We start from the raw sequence: 24224 nt of genomic DNA on the forward strand, positions 1-24224 counted from the left end.
AATTATTGGCCCACCTCATAAGAATAAATTAGATCTGAAACTAGACTTGTAAACTTTGTGTGGGTGACCATGCATTTGTGTATTTTCATCAGAATTAAAAAGATAAAAGTATCACGTCTCTTCACAGTAACTCTAACCTCACTTACATATTAATGATATTAATGTGGACTCTTATTCTCATAACTCTCTATGATGCTTCTAATATTGCTGAGCCAAACATATATCAATACATACCTTTTTTTGCAGTTTTAAAATCAATGAAGCTACTCTGCCAGTTCAGTGGCAAGGCTAATTGAAGCCAACAGCCTAGATATCTCCTTATCATAGAAGTGTAGGTGAACCCTGATTCAACCTTACATCACAAACAAAGGTTTTTTGCTTTGCTTGTCTGTACCAAAAGGCATCACAGGACTACAAGTTGTTATGATAAATCTCTGCAGGCATGACACCTCAAAAGGTCATAAATTACATAGAATAGAACAGAACAATTTTAGTTGGAAAGGACTTGTAATGAACACCTAGTCCAACTGCCTGATCAATTCAGGGCTGACCAAAAGTTTAAGGATGTCATCAAGGATATTTTCCAAATGCATCTTAAACACTGACAGACTTGGGGCATTGACTGCCTCTCTAGGAAGCCTATTCCAGTGTTTGATCACCCTCTCAATAAAGAAATGCTTCCTAATGTCCAGTCTAAACCTCCCCAGATGCAGCTTTGAACCATTGCCACACATCCTATCACTGGATACCAGGAAGAAAAGATCAGAAACTCCCTCTCCTCTTTCCGTCTTCAGAAAGCTCTAGGAACAAATGTGGTCACCCCCCTCAGCCACCTTTTCTCCAAATTAGACAAACCCAAAGTCCTTAGTTACTCCTCAGAGGACATTCCTCCCAGAATTAGATTTCTATGGTATACATCCTAGGACAGGATGGGCCTTTCAGTTATGGTGCCTGAACTAGTACCATAATATCCTCTGGCCACTAACTGAGCTGAGTGTCTGTAGCTGAGCTGTAGAGTAAGACAACCTGCATGAATGGACACACGTGTGTAGATACATATATTAACAGAAGAGTTCTGAAGGATCTCCTCAGTATGAGGGTGGTTAGACATAGGAATCAGCTTCCCAGGGAAGTGGCGGATGCCTCCTCCCTGGAAATGTTCCAGGCCAGACTGGATGGGGCTTTTTAGCAACCTGGCCTAGGGGAAGGTGTCCTTGCGCATGTGGGGGGTTGGAACTAGATGATCCCTTCTAACCCAAACTATTCTATGATACTCTATAAGAAAATACTTGTTATTTCTAAATACAATGTTTTAATTTATCTGTTAGATTTAGCCTTGTTAATTAGCTTTTTTAACATCATGCTCTAATGCTTCCTAATGTCCAGTCTAAACCTCCCCAGATGCAGCTTTGAACCATTGCCACACATCCTATCACTGGATACCAGGAAGAAAAGATCAGAAACTCCCTCTCCTCTTTCCGTCTTCAGAAAGCTCTAGGAACAAATGTGGTCACCCCCCTCAGCCACCTTTTCTCCAAATTAGACAAACCCAAAGTCCTTAGTTACTCCTCAGAGGACATTCCTCCCAGAATTAGATTTCTATGGTATACATCCTAGGACAGGATGGGCCTTTCAGTTATGGTGCCTGAACTAGTACCATAATATCCTCTGGCCACTAACTGAGCTGAGTGTCTGTAGCTGAGCTGTAGAGTAAGACAACCTGCATGAATGGACACACGTGTGTAGATACATATATTAACAGAAGAGTTCTGAAGGATCTCCTCAGTATGAGGGTGGTTAGACATAGGAATCAGCTTCCCAGGGAAGTGGCGGATGCCTCCTCCCTGGAAATGTTCCAGGCCAGACTGGATGGGGCTTTTTAGCAACCTGGCCTAGGGGAAGGTGTCCTTGCGCATGTGGGGGGTTGGAACTAGATGATCCCTTCTAACCCAAACTATTCTATGATACTCTATAAGAAAATACTTGTTATTTCTAAATACAATGTTTTAATTTATCTGTTAGATTTAGCCTTGTTAATTAGCTTTTTTAACATCATGCTCTTAATGACTCATTGCCTTTAGATTTTATTGTTTGAAATATTGTTTCCTCTTTCACTCCTACAACCTTCTCAGTAAAACTGTATTGACCACAGCATGCAATGATGTTGACAGAAAAACCTTCAATGACTCATGAGAGCTTGGGAAAGGATTAACACACAAGAGAACTAGGAGTCCAGTCTTCATATTTATTGGGAGAATCCCTCAGATTCCATGAAAATAAGCAAAATGCTTCAGAAGTCAAAGGAACAGTGTCAATTTAAACCAATTGAGATTCTGGCTCTTTATTTGTGATGAGGGGATAAATTGATGATATGTGGTATCTAGGTGTGACGTAGAGGTGCCTACAGGTAGAAAATAATTTTTTAAGAGGCTGATAGGAAAATTATTAAGAAAGTGAGCTATACATGGATCAAAACTAATTTCCTTTCCACTGGCTGTTTGAAAAATTCTCTCTGCTAATGACTTTTGACATAACAACTATGTTGGGAGAGGAAAAGGAAATTGTTAACGTCCCAATTGGAATTCCAGAAACGAAAATGTGCAAATAGGGTTTTGTCACAGTACAAGAAATGTTCAATCATGCTTAAGCAGACCAACTTTTATTAGGCTTTTTATTAGAAAACAACATGAGCAAAGCTAGACCATTTTTTCAACAGAAGTCAAAGTCTGCCAGTGGAATGGAAGTGCACATTTGTTGTTCTTTAGTATTTCTTAGTATAGTTTCTCATTATGGATTTATGCGCCGAGGTGGAGAAATCAAGCAGAGTTCTTGATTAATGTTAACATTTACAGAACTTAATGGAGGGATAAAATAAATAACTAAATATCATAATGAATTAGTAGACACGGCAAGAAGGATTTGGGATGTGGTTGGTTTCTTAACCATGTCTTTCTGCTCACCTCCTTCAGGCTTGACTGGTCCATCAGACATCACTTTCCTGAGGGCTAGTTGGCTTTGGTCTTTGTTGTCATTGGCTGGTGGAGGCAGATTGTCAGACTGAGTTCTTTGAATAGGGAGGACTCCTGCTATGCTGTGTCTGTGCTGCTTCCTGGCATGATTAGACTGACCGCTTTTATGTGCTGCTGTGGCAGTGTGGGTGAAATGGAAACCCAGAGTATGTATCCTCAGATGGAACCAGCTTAAATGTTATTCATGCAAACACAAGTGTTCTTTGTTTGGGTTTTTTTTCTGTATTTAAATAAGTAGTGTTTTCAAACACCAAAGAGACACCGCATGCACAGCATTAAAAAGTATTAAAACTGGCTGTTTCTTTGTTAATGATGGTGAATATAAGGGAAATAATTTTCCCCTACTTTTTGCATTACACCATGGTAAGTTTATGGCATATCAACAAATCCTGAAGACAAACATACTGGTTACAGTCAGAGAGTGTTAATCTGCCAATAACTACACCCTCAACTAGCAGCCACATACTGGTCTGAAGTATACTCTGGGGAGCAATCCTTTTGGATGGAAAAAAAATAATTTATTAATCTATTTAATGTTGTCAGATGAAACCTGTCTTGACCTTTAATAAAAAATTACTAAAAAAATTAAACTGACTGTGACACCTGACTTAGCTCTCAACTTCCTTGACTTTGCTAAGTTGATAACACTATTGAAATCTGATGCTGTTAGTGGGTTTTTTTTGTGGCAGTTGATGTGTTTAATATTCCTTCCTATTACTGTGCTGCTCACCATTTACATGATTTTATCCAAGTTATTAATAAGGCTACATTTCCTTTAAAAAAAAACAGTTATTTACAGTCATCTTTCAAAAATACACCATTTTTTATTTTTCTTTAACTTTAAATCTTCTGTGTATATAGTACCCTTCCTTCCTGATTACTACTTATAGATATATCTTGTTGTCAATGTGTTCCAAGTACTTGCTGAGTTCAACTGGAGGAGCTGGCAGCTGCATCTCTGCAGGTTTTGATTATTTCATTGATAGTTATTTGGTGACATCAAAATGCCACCACACAATGGAATTCTCTGAGTCATGCACAACCATGGAACATCATGGACCATGAGTGAAGGGACTGATGGAGAAACAGCCAGTTTCACTGCAGTCTATATAAATTAAAATAAATAACTAAATAAAAGACCTCTAAATACAAGAGTATATTGTAATTATATGTATTCACACACAGGCACACAAAGAAAGACATTGAATAGACTGAGCACAGTGTGCCAAGAACAGAAAAGAAAATAGCCAAAAAGGGAAGGACAGCAGGGAAAAAGGCAACAGATGAACATTAAGCTGCCATGCTGAGGAATTTATTTGCGTCTTTTACTTGGTTGAAGGCGAAGCTGTTGGACAGCTGCTTCGGCAGCAGCAATGGCTGCCCCAGCATCTTCCAGGTGGGTTTGAGTGACACTGGTTTTGCTTTGACTGCGGGATGGACCATGGGAGCGTAGATGTCCTTCAGAGGAAGATTTGGAGCTCCCTGGACTGCTGTGAGATTTCTCAATGGTGGGCACCTGCATGTCTAGCAAGAACATGAAGAAGCACAAGTATTTGGTTTATTTAAAACAAACCAACAATTTCATTTTCTTTCTCTTGACTGGCCTTTCTAGCTGCATTCCAGAAAAAGGAATAAAGATTAAGATGTTCAATGCCATTGAAAGTATCAAGATATATTTTGCTTAGGAAACTCTTATGAAGCAGCATTTTTTACTTCCTTACTGTTTTCTGGTCCAGGGATCAATTATTTTACTATTGGGTTTCTATCACCTTTGAATTATACCTCCTGGTTCACGCTGGTGGAATGACGAGGTAGCCTAAAGACTCAAGATTTTCCACTTTCTATTTCTCTAGTATGTAGAAACTAACAAGTATCACTTATGCCAGTACTGAATAGTAAGCTAATGCAAGCAGTCTTATTCTGATGAATGCCCTGGTCAAAAGCATAGCCTAACTTACAATAGCTTCTATTCTAGCCTCTAATTTACATCTAGATCTTACATAGACACCAATCCCTAGCAAAACATTACACAGAGAAGCAGACAGGAGATGGAGCAGAGTCTTATAACTTTGAGACTCTCATCTGGATGCTATTTAGGATGGCTTGGATATGATATCTACTGTGTTCTCTGTGAGCAACTGGCCACCAAGTCCTTACTGTGTGTGTGTATACACACACACACACATAGAGAGAGAAATTACTGTAAGCAGAAGACATTGAGATCAATTCCTCTTTTGCAAACACGAGTATAATTCTACTATACCAACTCCACCAATTTCCAATACAATTGAGATATGCTACAGCCCATGATCATTGACTAGAAATGCCCATGCATTATTGTAACATAATTGTTATTCTATAAAATATTAATGAGACATTTCCAGAAGATAAAATGCCACAGAATATTTAAGGAACATGAAAACTAAAAAGCTAAATATGTATTTGATTTGGCCAAGGCTATTAGAAAAATTAAAAGGGCATAAAATCTATAGTAGATGTGCAAAACACGGGCCTTGTAAGCTGCTGTTTTAAGGACACAGCTATCCAGTAAGCTGTCTGGCACTGATTGAGCCAAATTAAGCCTTGGCTCCAATGAATTAATCACAAAGATAAATATGCTTTTACTAAAAGTGTATACAAACTTCATAGCAGTAACTTTTCTATTTGAGCTTATACATAACAAAGGTTTTCCCATCATCTGGGAAAACATTTCATATCAGATGCACCAAGTCATTCCTACCCTTGGAAGGGTCTGGAAAAATTCCATGACTTCTGCTCTTGATAACAGATGGTTTTGGAGATTGCTGGCTACTCTGTCCAGAATGAGGTTTCCCATGATCAGTGTTTTCACTCTGTTCTTTCAGAGGGTACCACCGAGGAGTGTTGTCAAGCTGCGAGACACTGGATAACTCGATCAATACCTAGAAACAAAACCAAGTACAATAAATGACCTGTATTTGATCAATTAATGACTGTGTATAGCAGAAGAGTCTACAGTTGTGTTACCAGAAATTGCAACCAAAAGTAAGAAGTTAAGGGTATAAGGCTGTGTTTGCTGACAGATTCAGGACTCTCTGCCCATGCTCTGACCTCTCCTGATATAAGCCAACTGTGGTCCCAAACCCACAGTTGTTAGCATAGTGCTATGTCTGAACTAATGTGTCCTCTCAACAGGACCACAGTAAGGACTATGAACTTAACCATAGATCCACATCAAGATGGTTCAATAGTTTAAAGGGCAGCTTATCAGCACTAGCTTTGATAAGGTCTTCAGTAATATGAGACTGGTGCTTGTAGATTCTTAAAAAAAAATCCATATATGCAGAACTTGTAACAAAAAGAAGAGAACAGGGATACCTTTGCACTTCACTAAAACAATATAATTCAATCAGCCTTTTAGACCTCAAAATTTCACTGGGAAAAAAAAAAAAAAAAGATAAAAAGGAGAGGCAATGGCAATGTGGAAATGAAACAAGCAACTTGGCTTGAAAAAAGATCCCATTGTAGTTAAAATCTGCTCTGGGCCACCTGTGTTGCTAGCAGGTGATCTATGACATTTCTTATTGGAAAAAAAGAATAAAAATAAAGAAAAAGTAAAAGAAAATGAGCATTGGGACCAATAAGTAACTTTCTTTCTTTAATAGCCTTCCAGCTAAGACGAGCAAGAAATACAAAGTACTAAAGAGTCACCACAGAGTCTTGAATAAAGGAAAGGAAAAAAACAGCCTTGCATTTGACTTTAAGGTAAGCAGGCTAAAATTAATGTCAGGTAGGGAGATTATTAAAGTGCTAGACCATTACTACTGATTTCCTCAGGCAGCAATGTCTTTGTTGGTTTATTACAAGTCCCTGAATAAAAGAAATCCTCTTCAAGTTTAGGGATGGGGAAATCTCATCACAATGTTGCATTTGGTTGTTGTTTGTTTTTTTTTTCTAGATGGTTAAAAGCCTTATTTCTTTCCTTTTTTTTTCTTTCAGATTCTTAGGCTGCATATGACCTAGATTGATCTTTCTGGCTAGGCCTATACTTAATATGGACAGATTAACTATTTAGCATGCTCCTTGATATGGTTTTTGGTTATAACTTTGGGAATTACTTGCAAGACAGCCTGGTTGAAGGTTGTTCTCAACAGGCAGTATAGGCTGGGGACTCCGCTTTGTAGGAGGGGAGGGTTCACATTCCATGGATCTGAACCATGATGTGCCACTTGTCTTCAGGGGCATGCAAATGGTGCTGGCCCTATATGAGCAAGTCCTAAGTGCACAATTTGCATACCCCATATTCAATGTTATGGTGCAGGATTCCTCTGGACATCATGGTCTGAAATACACTGGATAGTCTTTTTTTACCATGAAGAACTGTTTCCATATTTAAGTCTGAATGATTGAATAAATAAATACGTTCTAGAGGTTGAATATACTTAAAGGCAAACATTTAAATCTTCCTGTAGAAGCAGATGCTGGAGTATCCATTTTCTATATGTCATCAATAACAACGATGTAAATATTCTGTAAAGCCCCATTTGAACAAACATGCTGAACTCAAGAATCCTGATGCAGTATGCAGGAAGCAAGGAATCATGCTTCTTATACATTTATTTTTGTAATTGTTCAAATAGTGACAGTGATTGCTCAGTGTTGTAGTTACACAAAGGGGAGCTGGAGCTGAACTGAGTGTCTCTTTGCAAAATTCAAATGCAGAATGAGCTGAGATATTCTGAATTACTCTGTACTTGAGCAATTGATTTTCCTGGGTTTCTGTTTCTAATTATAATCCTCTTTTGTAATAACATCTTAAATTACATTTTTGACACCGTAGCAATTGCTGGTAATTTTGTATTTTACATGCATATGTTTGTTTGTTTGCTTTTAATAGAGACCATACTTCTTCCCAGGATCACTCATTTATTATTAATTATTATTACAAAATTTTGCCTTCAGTTTTACTTTGGTAATGATATTACTACTTTTTAGTGTTAAAAATGAGATCCTGATCAGCCAGACCAAATTACTCACACTTGCAGATACTTAAGCATGTGCTAAATTATGGTTTGATAGCAGAATTTAATCCTTTAATAATTTTCAAAATCTGATACTTCCTCAGCCTTCCATTTTTATGTTAAAATCAAGGCAGACAGCTTATCAGTCATCAAAAGAATTCCCAATTAAGTAACTGTTATGGCTGTTACTGTCTCAGCCTCAAAAAAACAAATATTGTTTTCAGTGAAGTAACACTGTGTTGAGTCCTAAATTAACTTGCCCACAGTTTATGAAGGTAAAGGGTAGGCATCTTTCACCTGTAACTGAAAGAAATCACAACCATTTTTTACTTAGTCAGCAGTAAAACTGTGATGTAAGAAGAGAGAACTGTCTCCAAATACCAGCACACAGTTAATCAGCTTTCTAACCAGTCAGCTTTAGAGAGGATGAAATAAGATACTCACTTCACCAAGGAAGTCATTTGAGGAGAATCTATCATAATCCCAGACAGTCACTTCCAGTGTTTTCTTTTTCAGCTGTAATTTAAGTCAAAGGATAATTAACCCCATTGCCATCATAAACATCAGATTAAGTCTTTATGGTGGTTTCTATTCATTATCTCCTCCTTGTGCCCTTCTTTAAAGTGACAGCTAGGCAGTTTTTGTCCTCCCATCAACCTTGATCTCAAAAAAATAATTTAGGGCTATTATTTGTTATCAAGACAAATGGGCTTGTGCTTGCCCTATTTTAGGAATTTCCACAAGTTGTTTTTGATAGAGCATGTGTCCATTACACAAGCCAAACTGCTTTTTAAAGACGCATTTTTGTACTACTGCAGCTTTTCTCATTATCAAACCTAAATTGTCTGAACTCAGACATTTGCCTAAAGTGCATTTGAGTGTGAATTTCAAATGTGCTATTCAAAACACCCTATTTACACAATCTTATCTGTGAAGACCAGCCTTTAATATCCTCACAATTCAGTGTAGTCAATGAGACTCTGCAGGTGATGCAGACATGCAGGACGAGTTGTACTGTTAGGTATTAATGACAGCCATCAAAATTCATTATCTGCAGACCTTGTTAAGCATGATAGCTGTGTCAAGTGCTCTTTGTACAGGCTACAGTTAGCAAGACAGAGAAGCTGTTGACCCAAGCAGTTAACCTTACTGGAAAGACTGACCTGAGTGTCATGCCAGGGGTCTGTGGGATTGGCAAGGAGAAGATTGATTACTGATGTTGTGTGATGGGGCAAAAGGCTAGCAGGTGGCTGGAGAAGCAGTAAGAAATTCATGTGGCTTAAACGAAAGTACAAAATCCTGGGTGTATATAATGTCCATAAAGTCAGGCTGAGAACTTCTAAGTCAAGAATTTGTTGGACACTTCCAGACATTATTAAGGAAAACAGGGCTCCTCACATACTGGAATAAAAGAGGTCAGATCTAGAAATCTTACGTGATAATTGAGGTCATCATCCTAACAGAAGCAACATGTCACTCACTGCTCTGACTATGAATTGGTTGCTTGGAAAAAAGGGATAACAAAAGATCAAGTCATTGTTCAAAATTATAAGCTATACTATTTACTGTAGAATCATAGAATCATAGAATGTTAGGGGTTGGAAGAGACTTCTGGAGGTCATTTAGTCCAACCCCCCTGCCAGAGAAGGACCACCGAGGGCAGGTCACACAAAAATGCATCCAGACAGGTCTTGAAAGTCTCTAGAGAAGGAAACTCCACAACCTCTCTGTTCCAGTGCTCTTATAGTGAAGTGTTCCAGTGTTCCTTATAGTGAAGAAGTTTTTCCTCATGTTGAGGTGGAACTTCCTGTGTTCCAGTTTGTGTCCATTGCTCCTCCTCCTACCATAGGGCACCACTGAAAAGAGAGTTGCTCCTCCTTGACACACCCTTCAAGTATTCATAAACATGAATAAGATCCCCTTTCAGTCTTCTCTTCTGTAGACTAAACAGCACAATTTGCTGCCTTGTGGTTTAATGCAACAGATTCAGACAGTTCTGAATAACTTTAAGTTGCCTTTAAATGATAATTTCATCTCATTATTATGTATTCAGAATATCTTCTGCTCCCAGCTAACTTTAGAAAAATGAGCAACTATGCAAAGCCAGTATCTTTGAAAATCAAGTTTAAATCACCATATCCTGGAAAACCCACCCAAAGGGGAATTGTACTATATTTAGCATCAACAATAAATACTCTTTAACCAGGCAATAGCATGACACGAAAGCTAAGACTAGAAAAATATTTGGGAGCAATTCTTTATTCTTCCTCTGTTTCACTCCTACAGTAAGAAATTCATGTGGCTTAAACGAAAGTACAAAATCCTGGGTGTATATAATGTCCATAAAGTCAGGCTGAGAACTTCTAAGTCAAGAATTTGTTGGACACTTCCAGACATTATTAAGGAAAACAGGGCTCCTCACATACTGGAATAAAAGAGGTCAGATCTAGAAATCTTACGTGATAATTGAGGTCATCATCCTAACAGAAGCAACATGTCACTCACTGCTCTGACTATGAATTGGTTGCTTGGAAAAAAGGGATAACAAAAGATCAAGTCATTGTTCAAAATTATAAGCTATACTATTTACTGTAGAATCATAGAATCATAGAATGTTAGGGGTTGGAAGAGACTTCTGGAGGTCATTTAGTCCAACCCCCCTGCCAGAGAAGGACCACCGAGGGCAGGTCACACAAAAATGCATCCAGACAGGTCTTGAAAGTCTCTAGAGAAGGAAACTCCACAACCTCTCTGTTCCAGTGCTCTTATAGTGAAGTGTTCCAGTGTTCCTTATAGTGAAGAAGTTTTTCCTCATGTTGAGGTGGAACTTCCTGTGTTCCAGTTTGTGTCCATTGCTCCTCCTCCTACCATAGGGCACCACTGAAAAGAGAGTTGCTCCTCCTTGACACACCCTTCAAGTATTCATAAACATGAATAAGATCCCCTTTCAGTCTTCTCTTCTGTAGACTAAACAGCACAATTTGCTGCCTTGTGGTTTAATGCAACAGATTCAGACAGTTCTGAATAACTTTAAGTTGCCTTTAAATGATAATTTCATCTCATTATTATGTATTCAGAATATCTTCTGCTCCCAGCTAACTTTAGAAAAATGAGCAACTATGCAAAGCCAGTATCTTTGAAAATCAAGTTTAAATCACCATATCCTGGAAAACCCACCCAAAGGGGAATTGTACTATATTTAGCATCAACAATAAATACTCTTTAACCAGGCAATAGCATGACACGAAAGCTAAGACTAGAAAAATATTTGGGAGCAATTCTTTATTCTTCCTCTGTTTCACTCCTACATAATTAGGCAACATTCTTCTTAAATATTTTTTTAAAAATGTCCTGCAAAAATTAAGGAAAAGTTTAAATGAAAACATCATCTTTTGAACATCCCTTACAAAATACTTGTAAAGCTGATTTTCTTGACTGAATACAATTCTTTTTCTTTGCCATTCCAAGACAGTCAACTAAAAAAATGAGTTGACCAGGCACTGATCCACGCTTTTAGCTTCCTGGATGATACAATTTCCTGCTAGATGCTATACTAATTATATGTATTTTTACTCTTTGTAAAACAGGAATAACATAAATAGTTTTCAGATCTTAATTGTTGCTGTTTTAGAGGAGGCCTTCTTGGTTAAAGTGATGACTGTGCAAGAACAGAGAGAATATCTAGATCCAGAAAAGGAAAAAAACCCTGGAAATTTGAAGGATTTTTGGTGGAAAGCGGAAAATAGATAAGATTTTCAAGTAACTGCAGCCCTGCTTTGCCAGCTTCTTAGCATTAATATGACAATAAAGCTGCGCTGAAAACTCGATATACTCTACATTTCATAGAGATACTGATTTTAAGCTTCTTCGTTTACTAAACCTTTTATAAAATATTGTGACAATGAAAAACCATCAGAGGAGTTTTATTTGGCAGAACACATGAAATGAGTTTCAAAGATGAGGAAAAATTGCTTTTCTGAATATATATTTATGTACCACTATTTAAGGCAAAGAACACACAATGGCCAGTGATTTTAAAAGCAGCCAAAATATCATCCCACAAAGGAGTGTTCTGCCTATATCATCCAGTTTTAGATTATAAAGCCATAAATTCAGATCCTTATCAGGAATGCAACTGACAGAGATGCTGAAATGGGTTGTACAAACCCACTATCCATCTGACAGTGCACTTCTGCAAGTGGCCAATGTGCTAACAGGAAAATGACAAACTTCTAAAAGAAGGAAATCAGTTTGGTCCACCTGACCTTCCATATGTGGAGAACTTCTTCTGAGTTCAAAGCATGTTATGAAAACGTTGTTACTAAACCGCAACTAATTTCAGACTTTGCCTCATGGAAAAATGATAAATAAATAAATACATGAAAAATATAAAAGGAAAACCCACCTAAAAGCATATTACTGCATGTGAACTTCTGCTAACTTTAGGCTGCGGTGGATAGCAGCAGAAGAAATTTAGAGAAACTGCCAATGTGAATGAATAATATCTTCTCTTATGGAAGACATAACCCAACACCACAGATACAGAAGTGTGTTTCTTGCTTTAAATGTTTGGAGATCACTGGGTGTTGTTACAGATAATGCAGGTCTGTATAACTAAATATGCATTATTTGAAATAATTAATATATATTCATTGAAAATCTCATACAATTCATGGTTAGAGTAAAGAAATAATTTTAATGCCTTTTTTTTTTTTTTTTTTTTTTTTTTTTTCTGCTGTGCTGGAAATGAATTCCTATAATTACTTCGGAAATAATATAAAAGATTGCAGTCTCAGTTGGGATAGTTGATGAGTAAAAATGAAGGTGTTGCATTAGATCATGGATTATATTTATTTGTGTTTACAGAATCACAGACAGACTGGCTGGGTTGCGAGGGACCTTAAAGATCATCCAGTTCCAAGCCACCTTCATGGTTAGATTATTATTTAATATTTTATTGTGCTCTTCTCTATACTGCTGTAGTTCAGTACATGGGAGGACAAAAAGAGTTTTACTAGGTCACTTAGAAACTTAATTTCTCTTATCCAAGCTATTAAGTAAGATTTAGGTATCAACGCCTTGCTGATTCACAAGAAAGCTTTTCTAACTTTGGGAAATAAAACATAGACTCCTACATCACTCAAGGATTTTGAAAATATTACACTTAAAATATAGTACCTTGAATTTAAGGACATGAGCTAGAGCAAGATCTATTCGCTTTAATGATTCATATCCATCATTTAAGGAAATACTTTTATCTGCTTTCTGACAGGTAAGAAATTGAGGCAAACAAAGCCAGACCTTATATTGTGCTCTTATGTAACAGCAATGGCCTGACCAGTAACAGAATTTACATCTTTTGCCATCTTCTCTTTAAATCATTCTAATGCTTTCTTTCATGCTCTGAGTAGGTATTGGACTTGAGTTAGCAATTATTCTACAATATTTGTAATGTGTGTACTCAGCCTTCCTCTCAAACTGTAATTATCTTCACTTTATGACTTAACAAAAACTTAAATTACTAAATTTTCACAGTTTAATTTGCTTTTTCTCCAACTGTCAAAGCAGAATTTGCTATGTGATAAAACTAATCATTCCAACCTCAAAAAAGTCTGCTTAATTTCAAAGAGTGATCTATTCCCCATAATTATATTCACTTTATTTCAGCTAGGTTATGAAAGAGAAAAGGAAAATGAAAAATTGTGCAACCAGCTAATGTCTAGACAGTGACGTTAAAAGGACTATATTAGGAAATATTTAAAAATACTTATTTCCTGTCAGCAAGCAACCCATGCTTTGATGGAGTGAAAGGAAATACTTCTTTGAAAAAATACCATTTATAAAGATTCATTAATTTATCTCAGGGTATGACTGTTAGCTCTGTATAATGTAGTGTATGATGCATTTCTGCTGTTTGGTCACCAGAACACTCATTCTCAGTTTATCAGAACTATTTTCTTATACTTCTCTTATTATTCCTAACTTCTTTTGAAATATCTATTGATAAGGCTTTTGAGTGCAAACAATATCTTACATGGTGATAGTTCTTCAAACTGTAGAGGGTACCTACCATCAGCACAGAATTATATGGTGATTTCGAAATGTGTTTTACTGTCTATTCTTTAAGTCAAGGCACTGAATTTTACAGGATAATCACCCACACTGGTATCTTACCACTAGGCACAAGCCATGGAAAGGTGTGGAAGGGAACACCCTGCACACACTTCTATGTGACAAGAGGGCAAAATACTCAACATACGTGGTGCTCAGATGAAGCTTACACACTTAAAATCATAAGCACTGCATAACAGCCTCAGAGGAAGGGAAAAGGAGAAGATTTGCAAACAGAAAGCAAAGGTTCAAAGAATTCAATATGTGACTTAAGGGCAAATATCATCAAATAAAGGTCAAAAAACTGACTGATATTAGGAGATCTTATGTCATAAACATCTCTGTCCAAGAAAACCTAGACAATTATCATTATCCAATTTAAAATCACTGAAAAAACACTGAATGTCCAACACCCAAGCAGTCTTAATTACAGCTCTGTAAAATGTCACAGCAGAACCTGAATGCAAATTAAGTAAACTGAAGAGCCTTTCTTAAATGGAAAGCTAATTTTGGAAATACTGCTAAGACTTACCAAAACTTTTCCCCAAACCCAGAAGACCCAGGGTTTCTACTGCATCTACACAAACATCACAGGTTTGGGTTGGTGTTTTTTCTGATGCTTTGACTGTTAATGAGCTACCACTTATGCAAGCCTACATGAAACCGCATTCACAACGCAGCAAATCATAACCACAACATATGTAAGGGCACCTCTGAAGTAAACATGAGCTACTGCCTGTTAAGTTCAGATGTGTAGAGTGCATGGATAGCCATGCAAGTCACTCGGTGGGAAGGGTTTTGCTTTATATAAAAATGAGATTCTTAATCTAAGTTCCTTTCAATGAACAAGGAGAATGAATAACAGAATTTTAAGTTAGGAAGATAATATTGAGGTCTTGGTGTTGCATTGGAGAAGTATATAAAAAGGATTGGGAAATCTATTCACTAAAGAGTCTGGTTGTTCTGGGCTTTTTAAAGAAGTACTGAAAGATTAAATGGCCTTGAAAAATGAAGTGGAAAGTATCAAGAGCTAAGAAAGGCATAAAGATTTAGGACTGCATATAGATCCATTATTCTATAAAGTATACTTCATAATTTAAACAAATGGACTGATCATTATTTTACTCATTATACCTTTTTCAAATCATAAAAAGTTCCTTTAAAGAGGAAAAGAGGACTTAATTGCTTCATACTGCCTCAGTTAACCCTGGAGGTCTGTTAAGAGTTAGGAAGCCACTAAGAAATAGAGAAACCTTCCACGGACCTCTTTCCTATCTGTGAGTTAAATCTTTCCATAACAAGGAAATTAAATATCTTTTAAATTTTCAGATGAGTCATATTCTAAGCACATTGATATAAATTGCTGCTAAATCTAAAAATGTATTTCTTAATTTCATCAGTATTTTTTTGTAAGAAAATGGCAGGACTGGTGTTTTATGGGAGCTTGCATGGCTTTTGGAACGAAGAGTGACAATGATTTCTGCATCTACTTCAGCAACTTATGCCTTAATTTCTTCCCTCCCTATATTCCATTATAATTTTTTAAAATTGCCACATCTGTACTTATGACATGATTATGATTGTAATCCCTACAAATTACCATTTTTATGAGGTGAAGGGACAAGAGAAGATTATTTATATAGTAAGCTCTATCAGAGGCAAGGAAATACTTCCAAATATCCCCTAAATTTGGCAAGATTTTACAAGGGTTCATGGAATTGCCAGTAGCACTACTCCCTTCACAGTAAGTACTACAGACCACACAAATAATAAAGCAGCAAATTGCACTGATCTGTGTTACCAGCCACGCACCTGCTCCGTGGAGATATTTTTATAAATGACTGTCTGATTCCACTCAGGATTCAAGCTTTTCTGTACGTACTTAGTTCTCCGCTTGTACTCAGCACTGAATTTGAACAAAGGAAGGAAACATTACATTAGTGATCTTTTCATTTCTTTCTGTTCTAATGCAAAAAAAAACTCCCACCAAACACCCACAAGCTAAAAACCAGAAAAAGGACTGCATCTCTCATTTCTGCAACAACCAGGGTTACAAGAGGACAGTGACAGCCTTTGGGGTTTTTTCATTATGATGCTTTCCTGACATGGTCTTTTAGGACATCTTCTTCAGTAGCCTGTCTCTGCCTACCACCATGTCAACATAAAGCATCAGTCAGCACATGCACACATGCTTTGTTTGCTCTTGAGCTCTGATTACAAATTGAAGTGATAATGCATTGATTTTTTTTCCAAGACCATCCTCCTATTAACTCATTAAAGAAGCATGAATCCATTATATTTATAGGTTGCAGTCTCCAATTACAGGAGTCTCATCTCACATGAACGTTTAATGAATGCCATGGGGTAACTAATATCCTGTTAATGATAGAAACACTAATTTCTTATTGATCCTGTTCTCTGCCTATACCTCTAACTGTACGGGAAGAAAATATAAAAGTGCATCAAGCTCATGATTCCTTTAATCAATAGCAAAGAATAAAAATTTTGGCTGCATAATGTGTTTTTAAAAAGAAGTGGTTGTGCTTTCTATTGTACTTTGCATTTCTTGAGTATGGAGAAAGCAACACACTCATCTTTAAGAGAATATAGATCTATCTAGGTCTGTGAGCTTTGATGTCAGATTTGCTTCCCTTCCAATTTTAGTTTAATATAAATTTTAATGGATAACTGAAAAGAGTTAGGTAGGAAAATATAATAAGTTTTTAATACTTTGGAAACCAAACAAAATACAGAGTAAAGAACCTCTTTTTGCCACTCTGCCAGTTAACTGCCATTTGTCTTCTGTTCAAACCTCTCATACATTAAAGGACTTATATGCTATAACTATTACTAAATTAAATGTGCACAAGACTGTCCTCTAGCACTAAGGACAAATGGCACAGAAAGACCTGTATCTGCCTTATTAATCTCTCTTACGGTTCCTCCACATTATTTTTTTTGGAAGTGAGCTGTTCTCCACATTCTCAGTTCTGTCTTCTGTCTTTTGATTGAACTGTGTTTTGGTGTGGCATGGTGTCAGAGCAAATGAACTAGATTCTGTTCTTATTAGGTTAACTCAGAAGATGCACTCCAGGGACTCATTTAATTAGATAGTCACTAATAGTGCAGCAAACATGGTACTAGACTGAAGCAGATCTGAATTAAGGTTATGTGAAACACACATATATTTCATTGACACATATATGTTAATGTTGGGTCTTCAGCACCAGCATTTACGCTCTAAAAACTCAAATCTTTTGTGCAGTGCTCCCCTCCAATTATTCTGGAGTGTGTTGTGGCCTTATTCTCCAAAAGGGTGTGGCCATATCCAAGCTGCCTACTAGGCTGATATATTTTAATGAAAGGGACTTGCAGTTATTTTTGCTATTTTTGCTCTATGTGATTCCATTTATTTTCTTGCAAAACGTGCTATCCATGTGCTTCCAGTGAGAAATGTCAAGTGTGTTGGGACCTGTGAAATAAAGCATCTGTCCACCTCGCTTATAAGAAGAAAGCAGAAGCTCTCCACAGTTCAAACAGTTCCACCAGCCACAGGTGTTTTTTGTTTTGTTTTGTTTTGTTTTCCTGTTGTATATCCATAAAATAAAAAGGATTAATTAAAATGTAGAGGGGCCAAGAGAATATGAAAAAGAAACTCACACAAAGTTACCTCTTTGCATTCCTTGGAAGGAAATACAAAATCTCAATCCTTTTGGAAACTAGATTTCAATGACAAATCCCATTCACTAATGCACTTAAATTTTTGAACCACCTCAGTAGCCTTATTTTCCTCCTCTGATCTGAAAAAAAGCATCTCTATCACTCAAGGTATTAATAAGATTAGATTGGCCCATACAGACACATGGGACACAGGCAAGTGACAGCTTGGCTGGCAGCATCTCTCTCTCTCTCTCTCTCTCTGGGCTTACAGTGCTCCTCAAATGATTGTCTATTCTGCTCAACTATTACTAAAATATTAACTTATCCAAACTTCTGCTAGATCGAGAGTAACCCCACTTCTTAATGAAGCCAGGACAGTATTATACCACTTGGGCCTATCTAAATGTTGGATGATCTACTGGTTTTAAAGAACTTTAATCATTTTGAAGAAAGTAGGAAAAGACCCTTTGTGCACTCAGCCAAGAAAACGACACCAAGACATTCCCTTTCCTTTTACAGATTTCCTTTTGCAAGCTTACAATTGCATCGCCTTTCCAATGTTTTTGATTCCTTTCAGGAATACATGAGAAGGTGATTCATGCAGTGTTGAGTTTCAGAACTGGCAGTGATAAAAGGTAAATATGTTGCTAACATGGTAATTCTGAGTATTTCCAGTGAAGTCGGTAGAGTATCTGGATCTAAACTGGCAAGGGTGGCATTAGCCCACATTCATGCAACTTGTGGTCTGGATCTGCTGCAGAGGGAAGCAGGACACCTTGGCTCCTCGTAAGGAGGTGCAGACCTAGACTAAGCTGGATGGCAGCTGAAGGTTTCAACACCACTGAAGGGAATGATCTGGCAAATTCATTAAGTTAGTATCCATGATGCATCTTCCATAAAAAAAAATTGTGATTAAAAAAATGATGATGCTCTAATAAAAGGCATTAATTAAGCCAGTTTATATCTGCTGGGAAATAATTTGCCCTTTAAATTCAGTTTTCTGTGTAAAAAGATACAAACTGCATTACATTTCTATCATTTGTCTATGCTTCCCTAATTATAGTTTATTAATATATAATACAGTGAAAAACAGTATAATCAGAAAAGTATAATGGAATAACTACACATAAAAAGTGGCATGTAAAAAATTCACTGAATAATTTTATTAACAAGGAAACAGGCTGATGATAGAGAACACCTGTTTATTAGAACAAATCTGTTGTATTGTTTGATCAGATTTCTACTATTAAACAAATTCAGAATTAGGGTTGAACTACTATTATTATGTACTTAGCTTGGGCTAATATTAGCATATCTTGAGAATGGCCTTATGTTTCTAGCTCCAGGACAAACAAAGCACTAATAATTTCAATAACAAAAAAATAAATCTTGTTTCCTGCAAATCTCCATTTATGTGGTCAAGCAGTTTTAAAGCCAGCTGGGCAATTATCTAGAATTATACCTGGCTCCAATGTCTACACATTATGCAAGGTGTAGAGAGAAAAATATTCCATTTCTTTTCCAAACAGTGCCCGTTTCTCTCGGCAGTTGCACCATTCAAAATCTAGGTACAAGTTCACAGTTAATTATTTAGCATCTTTTGGTGTGTGAGAAAGAATTTTGAGATATCTCTGAACAAAATTCTTCCAGACTTCAAAATAAATTTTGTTTGTCATCAAGAGTTTGGCCCTAGAATTTTACTGCATCAAGGAACATTAATTACTTGGCTCCAGTTCCTTTTGATTTGGTGTCATGATTGGCAATGGGATTTATCAGAGAATGAACACAAAACCATGTTACAATCACATGTCATTAAAACTCAAGAGAAATCTGTAGTTCAATGCACAGGCTTATCAGAATATCATGCATACACTCAAAAATGAAGGAGTAAAATTGGAAGACAGTACACTCTACCTTGCATTCTGGACAACCATGACTTGTCTGCATACCCAGCATTTACAGTTAGGAACACAGAGGAAGCAGAGTGAGAGGAAATGAGAACAGAGATGAAAGAAAACATATGAATAATGGGTAGGTTCAAGCAGCAGAGTCAAAAGAGAAACCTTAGGAAGAATAAGTAGTTTAGCATGGACTGTACTACAGAAAAAAAAATTATTCAGTAGCAATTCAAGTTCCTCCTTTCAGAAATGAGTTTGGCACTTATGAGAAGATCTTCATATTCATTTTCCCCTAAAACCTCAAGTTACATGCAAAACTGTAACTTTGCTATGATTTAAAATAATGTATCCAAACAAAACGAAAATCCAAATTCTTCACAACCTGGCTGCAAGTTTAAACCTATACTTGGATCTGGCTTAGACCTCTGCAGGGTGAATGTCTCTCTAGTTCAAAGCCCTATTTCTACATCAGTGAATGTACCTGCAAAATTCCCAGTAACATTTATTTGACAAGTATTTTACAGGACTTTTAGGTGCATTAAAAACCCTTTCAAGATTTAAGACCTGTTCCCATTATATTGAGTAACAGTTCTGGGCTCAGTGCCACTGAACAATATTGAATCCTACATAGCTGGAATCAGCAAGCTACAAAAGAATACACATGCCTTTAGTTGTACTATTCACGTGCTTTTAGCAGCATTGCCACATACCAAATGCTGAACTGGGACCTTTCCTGTTACTTTAATAGATGAGAAATACAGATTTCTAGTTGTATAGTTCTAGCTTAAGAGCCTTTTAGGATGAGTGTGATTACACAAGCAGAGAAGTCTGAAGGAATTCGTCTTTGCAATCCAAAGCCTGGTCCTTCAGCTTAGCTGTAAATATTGTCACTGAAGTCAGCAGGTTTATTATAACCATGTATACTTATGCATACATATGACATTCTGCAAGTTTAGGGAACAAAAAAGAGTTCTAATATTGCTGATACAGGAACATTTCCTTCAAAGGAAACACTAATGAACCATTTTTAATTACAAAGTCCAAAAAAGCAATGGTCTGTGAAAAAATTATTAGTGATTTGTAGAGTTGTTAGATCAAAAATTACCATAATTTCTAAACCCACATCTTAGCTCTTCTTTAAAGAAAGAGTTAAAAAAAAATCACATTGAATTAATCTTTTCTGTTTAGTATTTCTTGCCTTTGATATTACACTGCAATCTTAAATTTATCTCAGATACTGTACTTCTGCATGTTTACAAAACTGTCCCAATTTCAGAATGTCTTAATCTGAAGCAACAATTCCATTTTAACCTTAACATGTAGCTTTCAATATTACATATATTCAGTATATTTCAGTTGAGTCTGCTGTTCTTTTAATCATACTTGTGCATATATTAGAATTTTTAAATGGAAGCATTAAAAAAAAAAAAAAAAAAGGAAAATCTACAGGACTTATTGTGAAGTGTGAAGTCCCTGAGGTCATTAGTAAAGTATGCACATTGTCCTGGGAATAGGATCTGGCTCCCTATTAAAAATCCATCTCTTTTCCTGGTGTTGCACTTGAGTTGTCTATAGCAAAAACCTTTCAGTTCTGTTTATTAATGACAAGAAACTAGCCCAAATTCAAAGAAAGGTCAGGTTAAAAATTTTCCTACACTTACCCTCTCCCAGGAAGAAGATAAACTTTAACAAAGGGATCAGAATAACCATTGTTGTCTCTGGGAGCAAGGTTTCTTGCCTGAAGGATGTGAATGATAAGGTTGCCAAGGTGTTTGTCATAGTTGATTTGAAGCTAGAGAATGCATTAAAACACAGAGAAGTATATGTTATTTTTACTTCCTAAATGATTCAATACCTCTTCAAAATCCCTTTAATGAGTTTTAGATCTTTGTTTTGGCTGAAATAACCAGATTTTAGAAATTTCTGTCCCTCTCTCCTGACTAGAATGCGATGTTAGATGATTGTGTTATATCTTGAAACAAATTTTGCTTTAAGTTTGCCACTATTGGTTTAAGAAAACCAAAACAAACCAAACCAAAACCCCAAACACCTATATTGATTTATTCCAATCAAGAAAAAGCAGATTAATTTGAACCTCTGATATTCTGAGCAATTGCCATCTTACTGAGTAGGAATTACACACATTCTGACTACCAGGAGCCCAAGCTCAGGAGCATCCTATACTATGGGAAGACCCTTAGTACTTGTATAGGAGAGAGGGATTAATTAAGGAAAAAAAAGAGACAGAAATGTATAGGAAATTAGGCTTAATTTTTTTTGCTGCTCCCAGTTCCTCTATTTTAAAAAGATAAAGACAGTTTATGTAAGACTTCATAGAATCATAGAATCTTAGGGGCTGGAAGGGACCTCGAGAGATCATCTAGTCCAACCCCCCTGCCAGAGCAGGGTCACCTAGAGTACATCACACAGGAACTCATCCAGGTGGGTTTTGAATGTCTCCAGTGAAGGAGACTCCACAACCTCCCTGGGCAGCCTGTTCCAGTGCTCTGTCACTCTTACAGTAAAAAAATTTTTCCGGATATTCACCTTGAACCTCCTATGCTCCAATTTACACCCATTATCCCTTGTCCTTTCACTGGTCATCACTGAGAAAAGCCTAACTCCGTCCCCCTGACACTCACCCCTTACATATTTGTAAACATTGATGAGGTCACCCCTCAGTCTCCTTTTCTCCAAGCTAAAGAGACCCAGCTCCCTCAGCCTTTCCTCATAAGGGAGATGTTCCACTCCCTTCATCATCTTTGTAGCTCTGCGCTGGACTCTTTCAAGCAGTTCCCTGTCCTTCTTGAACTGAGGGGCCCAGAACTGGACACAATACTCCAGATGTGGCCTCACCAATGCAGAATAGAGGGGGAGGAGAACCTCTCTTGACCTACTAACCACACCCTTTCTAATGCATCCCAGGATGCCATTGGCCTTCTTGGCCACAAGGGCACATTGCTGGCTCATGGTCATCCTCCTGTCTACCAGGACCCCCAGGTCTCTCTCACCTACACTACTCTCCAGCAGTTCAGCCCCCAACCTGTACTGGGACATGGTGTTGTTCTTCCCCAAATGCAAAACTCTACACTTCCCCTTGTTGAATTTCATCATGTTTCTCCCCGCCCAACTCTCCAGCCTATCTAAGTCTCTCTGAATGGCAGCACAGCCTTCTGGTGTGTCAGCCACTCCTCCCAGCTTAGTGTCATCAGCAAACTTGCTGAGGGTACATTCTATACCCTCATCCAGCTCGTTGATGAAGATGTTGAACAACACCGGTCCCAGTACCGACCCCTGTGGGACTCCACTAGTCACACACCTCCAACCAGATTCTGCCCCATTGACTACAACTCTCTGACTCCTTCCTTTCAACCAGTTCCTAATCCACCTCACTACCTGATCACCAAACCCATACCTGATCAACTTATCTACAAGGATGCTGTGGGAGACGGTGTCAAATGCTTTACTGAAATCAAGATAAATGACTTAACCATAAACTTGTCATTGCATGGAAATAAATACCCTGCACTATAGGAAACCCACAGCAGTCTTTGCTTAAATGAAGAGTTGTGATCTTCTGAAGTAAACCACAATAAGTGTCCAAAGTTTAAAAATTCTAGTGAATTCCACCACATTTTTAGCCCCTTTGGAGCAGTAGTATTTTCAATTCCTCTGTTCATATTTCATAAATCAATGTTAAAGACAGAGGAAAAAATCAAGCAGTGACTTACATTGGTAACATTTCAAGAAGTTTGAGTTGAATAAGAAATGAGTTAATGGAGATTGTTTTATGAAACTTATTAATCAGAAAAAAGCAGTAAGTAGCAACAACATTTTAAACAACAAAAATTACATATTTACCTGAATTTCTCCAGTGATTGGATGGGAAACAGCCTTCATGGTTTCAGTGGGCTGCCAGATTAAAATACATAGGCACACACTCAGAAATATACACATACCCATGTTGACAGCAACAGGTTTTCAAAGTTTATTTTTTAAAAGGTGTTTGTTTACACTGCTGTATTGCCACATTTTTAAAAACCATATGCTCAAAACTAATAGTTATGGTATTTCAAAAGTACTTAAAGCCTCTCCCAGCCACATTGATCAGTCTTTGTGCGAGCACAGAATGAGACAACTTGAACACCAAAGTCTTCAGTCAGCAGACTGGTCACACAGGAAGGTGTGAGGAGAAAAAGACATACAGCGTTAACCTTACCTAACAAAAGTAAGGGTTGTAAAGAGAAACCAAATCCCATGTCAAGCACAACAGAGCCAGATTTCTATTGAAAGACAAAGGTTACATTAGTTTAAATTTGGATCAGGTGACACTGGGTAGAAAGGGTGGAAAGAACAGTGCTAAAACTGAGTGATAAGTGGATTTCACAATTGCAAGCCATCTCAGATGATATCTTTTGCCTTATTCTGTGTTTTCTGATAATCAATACAGCTACACCACTTCATCTTCAAATTCCTCTGCACACTTTCTATGACATGTAATTTAAGTTTTCTGTACTTCCTTTCAC

At 37.2% G+C, this 24224-nt stretch overlaps 1 protein-coding gene across 1 annotated transcript in view; it reads right to left on the bottom strand.

The window, feature by feature from the left end:
* Positions 1 to 24224, bottom strand: part of PCLO (piccolo presynaptic cytomatrix protein) — a 333240-nt gene that overhangs the window by 51770 nt on the left and 257246 nt on the right. Inside the window, exons 14-21 of the mRNA XM_010001252.1 lie at positions 23560 to 23610; positions 21360 to 21490; positions 19715 to 19741; positions 15953 to 16046; positions 8474 to 8545; positions 5770 to 5950; positions 4359 to 4553; positions 2961 to 3143 (exon numbers count right to left, since the gene is read on the bottom strand). Coding sequence (XP_009999554.1) covers positions 2961 to 3143; positions 4359 to 4553; positions 5770 to 5950; positions 8474 to 8545; positions 15953 to 16046; positions 19715 to 19741; positions 21360 to 21490; positions 23560 to 23610 — 934 coding nt within the window. The remainder of the gene's footprint in view (positions 1 to 2960; positions 3144 to 4358; positions 4554 to 5769; positions 5951 to 8473; positions 8546 to 15952; positions 16047 to 19714; positions 19742 to 21359; positions 21491 to 23559; positions 23611 to 24224) is intronic.

This window comes from Chaetura pelagica, unplaced genomic scaffold, assembly GCF_000747805.2.
Source record: "Chaetura pelagica isolate M959 unplaced genomic scaffold, ChaPel_1.0 scaffold66, whole genome shotgun sequence".
Lineage (NCBI taxonomy): Eukaryota > Metazoa > Chordata > Aves > Apodiformes > Apodidae > Chaetura > Chaetura pelagica.